The 13,388-nt window shown below is 37.4% G+C and overlaps 1 protein-coding gene across 1 annotated transcript in view; it reads right to left on the minus strand.

Annotated features, from left to right (window-relative positions):
• Positions 1–1,241: 1,241 nt before the first annotated feature.
• Morc4 (MORC family CW-type zinc finger 4) overlaps positions 1,242–13,388 on the minus strand; it is a 65,143-nt gene continuing 52,996 nt past the window's right edge. Inside the window, exons 15-17 of the mRNA XM_045140470.1 lie at positions 2,499–3,177; positions 1,918–2,201; positions 1,242–1,602 (exon numbers count right to left, since the gene is read on the minus strand). Coding sequence (XP_044996405.1) covers positions 1,449–1,602; positions 1,918–2,201; positions 2,499–3,177 — 1,117 coding nt within the window. The 3' untranslated portion in view covers positions 1,242–1,448. The remainder of the gene's footprint in view (positions 1,603–1,917; positions 2,202–2,498; positions 3,178–13,388) is intronic.

The raw sequence follows: 13,388 nt of genomic DNA on the forward strand, positions 1-13,388 counted from the left end.
TTAAAATTAAAATACCACAGGGGGTTCATGGGTCATGACTTAAACTTATTTCCTTTTACAGTAACCCACTGCTCTATCAAACACACTTTGGCTATTTCTGAACCTGTATTCCACTATGCTCCATAAGTAATTCTAAATTTTATTTAATACAATTTTTAAGTTTTTGTCATTTTGTGTGTGGAGTATGCATGTGTATGCACAGATACAAATGCCACATGTGCACACATGTAGAGGCCAAAGAAGAATGTTTGGTGCCATCCTCTATTACTTTCTACTGTTGTTTCATTCAAACGGAGTCTCTCATTGTACCTAGAGCTGCCATTTTCAGTCAGACTAGCTGACCAGTACACTACAGTTCTCTTGTCTCTGTTCTTCCTCAGGACTGGGTTTACAGGCATGCATGGCCATTCCTTGCTTTTTTATGTGGGTACTGAGGATTAAACTCATGTTCTCATGATGGTGTAGCAAGTCCTCTAACCCACTGAGCCATCTCCCTAGTCCTAGTAATGCTAAATTTGATATAAATTATAAATATAAAATTATTTTTTATCATTTTACAAATATCTCATTTGACACCCAAATCCAAACCTACTTGTTAGTTTTTAAGACAATTTATTTTTACAATATAACAATAGCAAATGTATTATAGAAAATTAGAAAGTAGCAAGAGGATAGAAAGGAGAAAAAATATCAACCATAGTCCTATCACCTAAGGAACAACCATCATTAACAATGCTGTCATGCTCAATCATTAAACTTTAGGTCTGATTTCTGGTGTGCTTGAACTTACTCCTCTGATTATGTATGTCCTGTTTTTATCACACTTGGACTTCTGTGTATAGTTACTTAACTTAATGTGTCTTGTGCTTCCAACTACACTGTAAGAACTTTGGCAAATCTGCTTATCCCCAAACATCAGGTAAACTGGACCAGTATTTTCTGACTGACTTAGTCTATTTAGATAATGAGCCATTATCAGAATATAAAATAGAACAAGTATTTAGGTCATGAAAATTAAATCTTTTTGGTCACCTAGCTTAGTGACTATTGTTTTTCTGTTTCTGAACTGTTGCAAGGCTATTTAAATGGCCTCTTTCTCCACACCAAAATTAAGTAAGAAGCATATTGATAAAAAAAAAAACAACACACAGGACTCATTCAGAGGTTCGCTGTATAAGACAGAAAGGTGAAAGGTAAAGAAGTATGTGGGGAAGTGAAGAAAAGAGAAGGAGAAGAGAGGAAAGCAGAAGAGAAGAGAGGAGATGAGATATGTAGTCCATAAGTTGAAAACAGAAAAGAAGGATAGAGGATAGATAGATAGATAGATAGATAGATAGATAGATAGATAGATAGATAGATAGGCAGACAGACAGATGATAGATAGATAGATAGATAGATAGATAGATAGATAGATAGATAGATAGTCAGTCAGTCAGTCAATCTGGTGCTCAATCCAGTATGTGATTTGCTTCCAGCACCGTGTACAGGATCCCATCCACTTGTTCTGAGTCATACCCGATCTCACGAAGCTCCAAGTGAGGGAGGACAGAAGTAAGGAGATAGCTGACGTGGATACGTAGCCGTGTAAGCCTTGCCAAAGCCCTGTATGATGGAGTGAGGGGGCAGAAGAGATGACATGAAGTCATTAGCCAACCGAATAAAATAAAGCCCCTTCAAAATAGGCCTATATTTCTTAACATTTATGTTTCCATTAGGTAGAAAGAAAGCAGAAAGCACAACGCCACCAAATACTGGGAGATTGGCTGCATCTTTCTAAGAAATATTAACTCAGTCCTTGGCTGCCTATGAATTTATGGTATCTCCCTTGTCTATTTGGCCAGTAACTGGGATGGGGGTGTCTTAAGGCATCTTTCCCATTAGCACTCTCAAGTTGATTACTACACTCTAGTAATTAACCTTTCTAGGTCATCTCTCTCTGGGTTCCGGTAGGAGACTTGAGCCTTCTGCAGCACTTCCAGGTGTGTCTCTGTTTCCTTCAGTTTTTCTTTTAATTCTTGCTTTTCCTCTTTGGTTCTTTCTAGTTCAGCTTTCAGAATCTGGAATTCAGCTTGGCGATAACCCATGTGTTTCTTGCTCCAGTACAAGCCTTCTGTCTCCTGGGTACTGTAGGTCACCAATTCATGTTGAACTTTCTTGAATTCAGAATGCCAGTGGTTCCTCTCTTGTTCTAGCTCCTCTACCTGCAGTCCAAGAAATAGAAATTCAATGACCAAACACTGAACAGAGTGCCCCAAATTGCCCCTACTGTATTCACCCTGTGTTCTCATTAAAAATATTTCTCTATACAAATATCTTTTCAATCCTAAAATAAGAGGGAAGTTCATTAGGGCTTGGTCCATCTGAGCAATGTCATAGACTGGTCAATAACATATTTAGTTTAAAAGCCTCAGAGGTTGAAATAAATTATCAGAGCATCAATACCCAAGTCCCTTGGTCACAATAACCTCTTATTTCTATTGGGAAAGTGTTGCCCAAACCTTTTGCTGGAACAAATTTCTTTCAGCTAAAACACGTTCCAATTTTTCTGTGGTTCTCTTCAATTCTTCCATTTCTCTCTGGTTCTTTATCTTTGGCGTGTTACGACCTCCACTCTCCTGGTGGACTTTTCCCTTTCCCCCAATGGCTGCAGCAGAGGCCACAGAAGAATAAGGAAGTGGGTTCCAGGATTCAGCTGTTTTTCTTCGCCCAGTAAACTCCTCTCTGTTAAAAGGGATTAGCTGAATAGGAGCTCCGGAATCTCTAACTCCTTTTGCCACACCAACAACAGCTACAAAAGGTCCCTTATTCACTTCTTTGTTTATGTTCATGCTACTTCTGTTAGATTCTTCTGCTACCAGTCTTGGCATCTGATCTTCTAATTCTTCAGGAAGCAGCGAGCCGCGACATTGGTCTTGAGACCCTGGACATAGAACTGAATCATCCCTGTTTTGCCCTGTATTCTTGCTTGCTTCTGGGTATTCTGGTAACAGGTATGGTGGTGTGCTTCTCTCTGAACTGCATTTATCATGACTGTTTTCTCCTTCTGGGTAGGCAATAGCTGCTTCTACCCTCCTGTGAGAACCAGGCATGGAATAGTCTAGAGGAGATGGGGTCATTTCATTCTGGAACCTTCTTCGTTTTTCCACAGGTTCCTCACTTAGAATCCATTTGTAATTACTACAAGAAGAGAAAATTAAACTGTAAGCTGTTACAATATCAGCTTAATATTATATTCTTCTTCTATGGAACCCCTCATCAAAGTTCTCACATTAAAACTGTGTCTAGATGTTCTGCACATATTACCTTAGGTCAAGACTAGAAATACCACGGTTGAGATATATGGTTTGTCCCCCAATGATTCATGTGCTGAAACCTGTCCCTAATTTTACAATGTTAAGAGGTAATGCTGTACCTTTAAGATGTGGACCATAATGGGGGGGGGGGGTTGCTAGGTCATTTAGGATGTACAGAAGGGAATAAAGCTATTCTCCTGGGACCCTGAGTTAATTCTGATGATGTACTCTTCCTGACTTATGAGTTACACTCTTGGTTTTCTATCTGATGAGATAATCTTTTCCCCCCATCATACACATGCTTATCATGATTCCATCTACCCTAAGGGATTGTACCACAGTCAAGCACTATGCCTTGGTCCTTGAAACTCTGGACTTGTGAGATAATTAAATAATTTTCTTTATAAAGTTATCCAGCCTAATGTATTTTGTTCTAGTAACCAACTCTACCCCTTTACTCATGCAACTGTTGTTAAAGGAGAGGTAAAGTTGAAAGAAAGGTTTTTAAGTTCAGCATATGAATAAGACAGGACTTGTCTGACCTTGGTAAAAAATTCTAAAAATGGATTTTAAGCCAGCTTGACTTGGAAGTTTCCAAAATACAAACAGAGGAAGACAAACAAAAAATACACAAAATACCTTAGCAGAGAATGGAATAAAGGGTCATAAAAAAAGCTTAGTGGTGTATGCAGAGAATAAAGCTAGCTCGTTAATTTTAAAGTGTCACAAAACCTTCAGTATCAAAGACTTAGCACATTTTTATATGGCAATATAACACCACACAATTCTTTGCCAGCCAAGTGGATTAAGGCAATTGCCCAGTATTCACTTATAAAAGTTAATTAAAACACACAGCTCTAGTTAGAAACAAGGAAAAAGAATCAGCCAATTCAAGTCATTTCCCCATTATGAAAACAACTCTACTTGGTCAGGCACAAACCGGCACTCCCTCTGTTCTTCAGAGAAATCCAGAATGATGGCCTCAAATCACCTTTTATTTCTTGCTGCTATAAGCATTAGTGGATGGAGAATCTAACAAAACAACTAGGGTTGGAGAAATCTACAGATTTTAAAATCATGTAGCAGGCTGGGAATGCCACTGGCATCCCTATCACTATTATATTCTCTCTCCAAATAACCAAGAAATTTCAAGGTTAAAAATTAGCTTTCAAACTTTGAATGAGAAAGAATCAGGCATGTAATTAGCCACCACACAGCACCTCCAGGTTGCCCTTATCTCTGCAATTTCAGAAAACATCTGTGAAACATCTTTAATCTTAGTTTTTTATGATGCTCTTTAAGTTCTCTAGAAATAAAATTGGCCTTCTATCTCAATAGATCTTATTATGGTAGCCTTTAGGAAGAAGCAAAAGGATTTAGATGCTACACAAAGACAAATGTATCCATCTTTAAATTTCCATTAGGGGAACTACTGCAAACAGTCCTTTTAGCACAGGAGCTGAGGAAGATAGCAAAACAATCCTTTGGCAGGAGTAAAGGAAAAGTATAATACTATATAGAAACAGTAATATGGCAATGCATGCCTATAATCCACTCTTCATCAAGTTAAGGCAAGAAGACTATCATTAGCTTGAGGCCATCCTGGGCTACATAGCCAGTACCAGGACCAGCTATGGCTAAAGAATAAGATTCTGTCTTAACAAACAAACACACAAACACAAAGTTTTATTTGCCTTATCATTTCCCCAACTTTAAAGGCTCTGTCTTTAACTGTTTTCCCTCCTGACCCTAAATTTCTTCTGTTTATCAATCACACACAACAGTTCAGCTACAACCCTTGGGCAAAAGTTTCTCAGATTCTCCCAAGGCTTGCCCTCTAATACTGAGTTTGTAACTATCGTACATTTCTTCCTGGAGGTCCCACTAGTATCTCAAACTTAGTATGCATAAAACTGACTTTTCATTCCTATGTTCAAACATGTTTTCTCCCTTACATTTCCTATGGATGGGTGCTGTTACTATGAAACTGTTGGTAATTGGTATAAAGTTTTATACAGTGATTAATATACTATAAGTATGCTAATTTAAGTTTTCATTATCTTTTCTAGACTATTACAATGATCTCCTGCTTCCACTCTAGATCATCTACTACTAAGTTAATATTCCTGAAGCCACACTTTAGATTATGCTATTCCTTATTTGAAGTTTTAAAGTACTGTTCCCTACAACATAAAAATTGAAATGCCTTGGTTTGGTATTGTAGTAGACAATGTCAGGTTCGCTGAGATGAACTTCCAAACCAGGCACAGAAGGGATTTATTGAAGCTTACAGATCCAAGGTAAGTTCCATAATGGCAGAAGAAGCTGGCCTGCTTTCACATGTACAAGCAGAGAGAGAGAGAAGCCACAAGCCAAAAGCTAAAAGCCACACAGCACACTTCAGGAACTCCAGGTGAAACTAGGTACTTTGCCTATCTTTACACTGGAATTTCAAACCCACCACTACACCTCCTGAAGCCAGGTGGCTGCAGGTCCAAACGACAAACTAATAAAACACTGAATATATCAGGGGCCATCTATTTAAACTACCACAGGGATTAAAGCTTTTGCTTGACAAAACATAGGAAACCTCTATGCCAGACAGTGTGAGAAGTGTTTAACATGTATTGTCTCATTTAGCACTCCCCACAATCAGGAGGTAAGTCATAACATTATCTAAATTGCTTTAAAAGGAAGCCAGGAATAGGTTATAAGCAATTGTCTCAAGATACTAAGTGGCAGGGGTGGTACATAATTTAGCTTTAACTTTTTATCTTCCAAAATTACTTCCTTCACAAATATAAGCCAAACGGAATTGCCGTGTGATTTCTCATGCTGTTCCTTTTGATTGGAATGGCCTTCTCTTCTCTAATACTGCATGTCTAAAACCAGCTCAAGAGCTGCTTCTGAATTTCTGCAATACTGTTTAACTCTCTCTCTTATAACAGACATCACTCTCTACTGGATGTGTCATGTATGCATATATATCCTAGGGTACCCCACTAAAGCACAGAAGTTTAACTTTATTTCTATAAGGAAACTTAATTGTTAAGAGTCAGATGAGGGAACACAACTTTCATGTAAGTGGCAATCAAAAATGAAATATTCTATAGCTGAGTGTGGTGGCACATACCTTTTAATCACAGCACTCAGGAGGCTTTCTGTGAGTTTAAGGCCAGCCTGGGCTGAAGTGACACCCTGCTTTGAAAACTAACAAACAAAAAAGAACTATTCTCTACATGATAGGAAAATATATGGATTTGGGGCTGGAAATATGGTTTAGTGATTAAGGTACTTGCCTGCAAAGCCAAAGGATCCAGTTTGATTCCACAGGACCCACATAAGCCAGATGCACAAGGCGGCACATGCATCTGAAGTTCGTTTGCAGTGGCTGGAAGCCCTGGCATGCCCATTCTATCTGCCTGTTTCTCTCTCTCAAATAGATAAATAAATAAATAAATAAATAAACAAACTAAAAAAAGAAAAACAAACAGATCTTACTTATTTATCACTTTATAAGTGCATTTTACATTATTTTCTAAGTATTTCACATTTTCTGATTAAAAAAACTAGCGTACTAACTATGCTCTTGCTGCTTCAAACTGCCTTCTAAGAGGTTTGACTACAATAAGTTTAATACTTCATTAATCAAATGAGGAATACTGTATTCAAATAAGAACATTTCATTTTTACACACTTATCCTTATGTTTCTTACTGTGTTTAAGATACTATAACAGTCAAGAATAAGAATGAATGAATATGACTTCTGCACAGTGAATATGTACTCATTCTACATATTTAAATGTCATATATTTACCCATTTAAAGTATACAATTCAATGGCTTTAGTGTGTTCAAAGAATTCTATAAGTATCACCACAATCGAACATCATCACACACAAAATTTAGCCACTATGAGTCACTCTTCATACCCATACCACCTCTAACTAGGTAACCATTAATCCAGGTTATGTTTCTATGTGTCTAGAATAGGCAAATGTACTCTAGGTATTTCATATAAATGGAACTACAAAATAGGTGGTCTTTTGGGTTTTGCAGTAGTAGCTGTTGTTTTTAAGTTCCAATATCACTATTTTGGCCAGGCTGTCATTGGACTCATGGACTCAAGTAATTCTCTGCCTCAGACTTTGGAACAAATGGGATGAAAAGCCTGACATATGTGGTCTTTTATAATTGGTTTCTATCATTTAGTAAGTTTCTAAGGTTTATCTGTGTTGTAGCAGGTGTCAGTATTTCACTGCTGCTATTGTGTTATGGTTTGAGCATGTTGGTATGTTAAAACATAATTCCCATTTTGCAATATTAAGAAAGTGGAAACTTAAAAGTATGATTTTAGAGGGAGAGACTTTGGAAGGTGATTAGCAATAGATAAGGTCATCAGTACAAAGCCACCATGACTAAATACTCATGAGAAGGAGAGGGACAGGGATAGGGACAGGGAGAGAGTGACAGAGACTCTCGGGAGGATATAGATACAGGCACAGATCTGTGCTTGCTATCTCTTGCCATGTGATACTATGACCCATCTCAGGACTCAGGCAGCATACTAGTGCTATACTGCTTGGACATAAAGCTTTCAGGATTAAGTTTAAAAAATCTGGCTTTTCATAAAGTTACTCAGCCTCCAGTATTACATTATAGTAACAAAAATTAATTATTTTAATTCTTTTATATGATTGAGTGAGATTCCATTGTATATTTATGCACTTATCAGTTGATAGACATTTAGGTTGCTTTTACCTTTTGTCTACTGTGAATAGTGATACTATTAACATGTTTCATATGAATGTAGATTTTCAATTTTCTGGAGTGTACACTGTAAGCATAATTACTGGGTTGTATAGTAACTATGTTGAATGATTTGTAGACTTGGCAGATAAGATTCTACCAAAGCAACTGTGACATATGGCATTAATAGCACCAATACATGAGCCCCATATATGTTATATTTGGATTTTTAAAGGAAAACCAACGTAATTATGTTGGTTTTTTGAGTGGGTTAATAGTCACATTTAGTGTATTACTGATATGTTTGAATTTATATCTGCTGTATGTTGTTTTTTAATGTCATGCCTTCTTTTGTTTTTCCTTCGGTGATCCTATTTATATATTTTTAATATATATTTTTCATTTTTATTTATTTATTTGGGAGAGAGAGATATATAGAAATAGGCAGGTTGAAAGAGAAAGAGAAAGAATGGGCATGCCAGGGCCTCCAGCCACTGCAAACAAACTCCAGATGCATGTGCCCCCTTGTGCACCTGGCTTACTTGGGTCCTGGGGAATCGAACCTGGGCCCTTTGGCTTTGTAGGCAAGCACCTCAACCTCTAGTCATCTCTCCAGCCCCCCTTTTATATTTTAAGAACATTTTATAGTGGAACACTATAGAAAGTCTAACAACTTATTTTTACAACTGAAAAAGAAAGTAGAGCAAGCACAATTTCATAGTGTAGTGTATTAGCCTTATTATTTACCTTTTGTTTATTTGTGACTGTGGATCTTAGTTGCTATCTGGTTTCACTCCTGTACAGATTTGCTACTACCAGCCAACTTCTTTATGCTATTCTTGTCAAATATTTCACACCTGTATATAAACCTAAGGACAAAATGCTATGCATATATGCAATAACATACAAATGCTATTTTACATAATTATTCTTTTTTTTAACTTTTTATTTATTTATTTGAGAGCGACAGACACAGAGAGAAAGACAGATAGAGGGAGAGAGAGAGAATGGGCGCGCCAGGGCTTCCAGCCTCTGCAAACGAACTCCAGACGCGTGCGCCCCCTTGTGCATCTGGCTAACGTGGGAATTGGGGAACCGAGCCTCGAACTGGGGTCCTTAGGCTTCACAGGCAAGCGCTTAACCACTAAGCCATCTCTCCAGCCCCATAATTATTCTTTAAATGGGTTAAAAATAGAAAGAAGCCAGGCGTGGTGGTACATGCCTTTAATCCTAGCACCCAAGAGGTTTGCTGTGAATCTGAGGCCAGCCTGAGACTACATGTAAATTCCAGGCCAGTCTGTCCTAGAGGGAGACCCTACTTTGAAAAAAAATAAAGGAATGCCATTATATTGCCCTTTACAACTCTAATGAGTTGCTGAGACACTTTTAAGAAATTCTGATGTTAGGTTTTATACTTTTCACATGCAGAATTTCAGCTTGGGTCTTTGAAAAAAAGAATTTCTATCCCTTACTAATATTCTATACCTGATCAAACACTGTCATCATACCTTCCTCAATTATTTAGCCATAGTCTCCTTCAGTTTATTTTTATAAATATTTACTTTTATTTATTTGAGATAGGCAGAAAAAGAAAGAATGAGAAAGAGAGAGAGAGAGCAAGAGTGAGTGCACACATGGACATGATGGCAGGGCCTCTTCCTATTGCATACGAACTCCAGATGCATGTGCTATTTTGTGTGTCTAGCTTTACATGGGTACTGGGGAATTAAACCCAGGCAGTCAGGTTTTGCAAGAAAGTGCCTTCAACTACTGAACTATCTCCCTAGCCCCTCCTTTAGTTCTTTTAACACATTATTAAAAGGTTGCTTGGAAATCTATCTGCTAAACCCAACATGTATGTTTCATCAAGAAGTTTCAAACTGCTTCTTTCTAGATACAGATCACACACTCCCATTTCTTTCATGTTGCATATTTTTTCTTGACATCTAGGTATTTTAGCTAATATAGTATAGAAATTCTGTACAAATATTACCCATATAGGGGGGATTGATATTGTTTATGTTTGCTTATTACTTTTGATTAATTTTGTAATGTGGCTGAACTGACTCCATAAAGTTGGTCTCCCTTTCACTATCAACTTTTGGTTCCTTGTTCAGATGTCTTTCTTGATTTGATCTTTCCTTTGGCAACACAGGGTTCATCCCTGACAGCACAGGGCATATCACATATTGGTCAAAGACTGTGTTCCCTTGGCCAATTAGGATTTTACCCTTTTCTACTGGATATGAATGTGGCTTGGAGGTTATCAAGCTTCAAAGAGTTTGTTGCTACAATCCAATCAGCTAGGCAAAAGCTTCTATTTGTTCCTCCTCAGTAACCCCTTAGAGACAAAATCTTGAAAATGTCATACGCAGTCTTCAAGATTTCCAGGGATATGTATGATTTTATTTTTTAAACCTGGTTTTCTAAGAACTGACCCTGGATAAGACTATTATTTTACCATGGGTTGCTGCTGGTCAGAGGTAGTACTTAATTCCTTATGCTAGTGAGGCTGCTGCCTTATTTCACCTTTTTGATGTGTTCAGTTTGGGTACTAGTTTCAAGACTACCTTATGTCCTGTTCTGCTTGTTTCATAGTGGGTACTCATTTGTGCTTATTCACAGCCTTGTTGACGCCTAGAATTAACTATAATCTCAAGAGGCTCTTCTATACTATTTTTCTCTGATTTTATTACCAAACTTCTATTTTATTTGGCTTTTTTTGCTTGTTATAACTTATATCACAGTTTTAAGTGTCCTCCTAATTATTCTCCACCATGATCTTTTTTTAAAAAAATTGGCAATACCCTCAGCTTATGAAATCCTTGATAATTTGTTTCACATTGTCAGTTATTTCAGGTGGAGCTGAGGAATTCAATCTTAAGGCCTGATTCTTTCCTTAAGGATAAACCTCTGCAACACTACAGTTACTAAAGGTAGATAGTGAACCACTTCTTACAGAGAGAAACAATCTGAAAATTAGTTGGAAGCACAAAAAAAGCTCAAATAGCCTAAGCAATTCTGAGCAACAAAGATAAAGCTGGTGGTATCACCATACCTAATTTTAAAACATACTATAAAGCTACAGTTACAAAAACAGCACAGTACTAGCACAAAAACAGACATGTAAATAAATGTAACAGAAGAGAGGACCCAGATGTAAACCCAGGCAGCTATAGCTATCAGATTTTGGACAAAAATATTCACAGGAGAAAAGATAGCCTCTTTAACAAATGGTGTTGGGAAAACTAGATATCTATATGTAGATAATGAAAATATATCCTTGTCTCTCTCTATCATAAGAACCAAGTCCAAAGAGATCAAAGACCTTAATATTAGACCTGAAACTCTAAAACACAAAATGTAGGGGAAACACTTCAACATATATACATAGACAAGGATTTTCTGAACAGAACACAGTCACTTAGGGAGTAAGAAAACTAATGAACCATTGAGACCTCATGAAATTAAAAAAAAATTGTACAGCAAATGACACTGTGAATAAAACAAAGAGGCAGCTTACAGAATGGGAGAAAATCTTTGCCAGCTATGTATCTGACAGAGGATTAATACATATGATTTACAAAGAACTCAAAAAACTAAATGACAGAAGTCAAAGAACCCAATAAAATGGGCTATAAGACTGAATAGAATTCACAAAAGAAGAAAAAGAATGGTCAATAAATATCTAACAACATGTTCTACATTGTTAGCCATCAGGGAAATGCAACTTAAAACTACTTTGAAATTCCATCTCACTCCTGTCAGAATGGCTATCATGAAGAACTCAAATGACAATAAATGCTGGTAAGAATGTAGGGAAAGAGGAACCCTTCTATGCCGTTAGTGGGAATGTAAACTTGTATAACCATTGTGGAAATCTGTGTGGAGTTTCCTGAGACTCTTAAATACTGATTTAACATATGACACAGCTATACTTCTTGGCCTATACCTTAACGATTCTACATATTACTATGGATATAAGTGCTCATCCATGTTTATTGCCACTCTATTCACAATAGCTAGGAAATGGAACCTAGATGCCCTTCAAATGATGAATTGATAAGGAAGATGTGGTATATCTACCCAATGGAGTTTTACTGAGGTATAAATGAAATTATGAAATTTGCAGGGAAATGGATGGATCTGGAAAATAGTATACTAAGTGAGGTCACCCAGGGTCAGATAAATCCCACATGTTGTTTCTCATATGTTCATCCTAAATTAAAATATTTAGATTTATATGTGAATTGGAATAATAGTAATAGAGAAGGGACTGTGAAAGAGACAAGAGAGGAGATGATTTAAGGGGAGGATATAGTGATATATAAGTAGAGGGGCAGAATGCTGGGTGAAGTGAAATGGCCTAAAGGGAGGGTATGAAGGAGAGGAGAGGTTGGGAGAGGGTTAATCAAAATTTAAGATGTTATGGATAAATCACATGGAAACCTACTTCTTTGCTAGCTAATAATACATACGTCAAAAAGAGAAAGTCTGGGCAGAGGTATCTTGTAGAAGTGATAATGCTATGCCCAGAAGACACAAATAGTTATTAAAAAAATTTCAGAGACAGAGGTTGGATACCTTCCAGCAAGTTGTTGGCCAGGGAGGCCCCTGATGGCCCCCAAACACTACAGCCTATTGTTAAGGCTTGTGGTTGCCAACCAGAAGAACTAGATAAGACCCTATTAGTAAAGATTCCACATGCTTGGGTTGCAGATCATTGAGAAATCCAGCTGGAGTTGAGTCACAAGCATCCTCCCTGTTGAGTACTTGTCAGTATGCTGGAAAAATCTATGCAGCATATTGTCATTGGGAGGAGGAAAGTCATCAACAGTTTGAAGAAACAGTTGACCCTGAAAAATGTATGGCTGGCCAGCCAGGTGAAATGTATCAAGTGGTGAAATAGCATGTCTGTTCTGGGGTAAATCAATTGCTATCTGATTGGAGTTGAGGCCTGCTCCATGAGAAGAAATTCATGCCTAATACTGAAAACCTAATCAAAAACCTATGATTGAAACCAGGAATGGTGCACACGCCATTAATCCAAGCACTCAGGATGCAGAGGTAGGAGGATCACCATGAGTTCAAGGCCACCCTGAGACTACATAGTGAATTCCAGCTCAACCTGGGTAGAGTAAAACACTACTGCAAGCCCCCCACCCAAAAAAACTGTTTGAGGAAGTCATATGCCCTAGGGAAGAAAACTACTACTTTTGTCTGGCTAAATGCATGTATTATGCCCATCAAACTACCCTCTAAACACATATGGTTATGCCCATATGGTAATGCTACTCTCATTTAAAAAATATTTTATTTATTTATACATTTGAGAAAAAGAGGTAT

Source organism: Jaculus jaculus, chromosome X, assembly GCF_020740685.1.
Source record: "Jaculus jaculus isolate mJacJac1 chromosome X, mJacJac1.mat.Y.cur, whole genome shotgun sequence".
Classification (NCBI taxonomy): Eukaryota; Metazoa; Chordata; class Mammalia; order Rodentia; family Dipodidae; genus Jaculus; species Jaculus jaculus.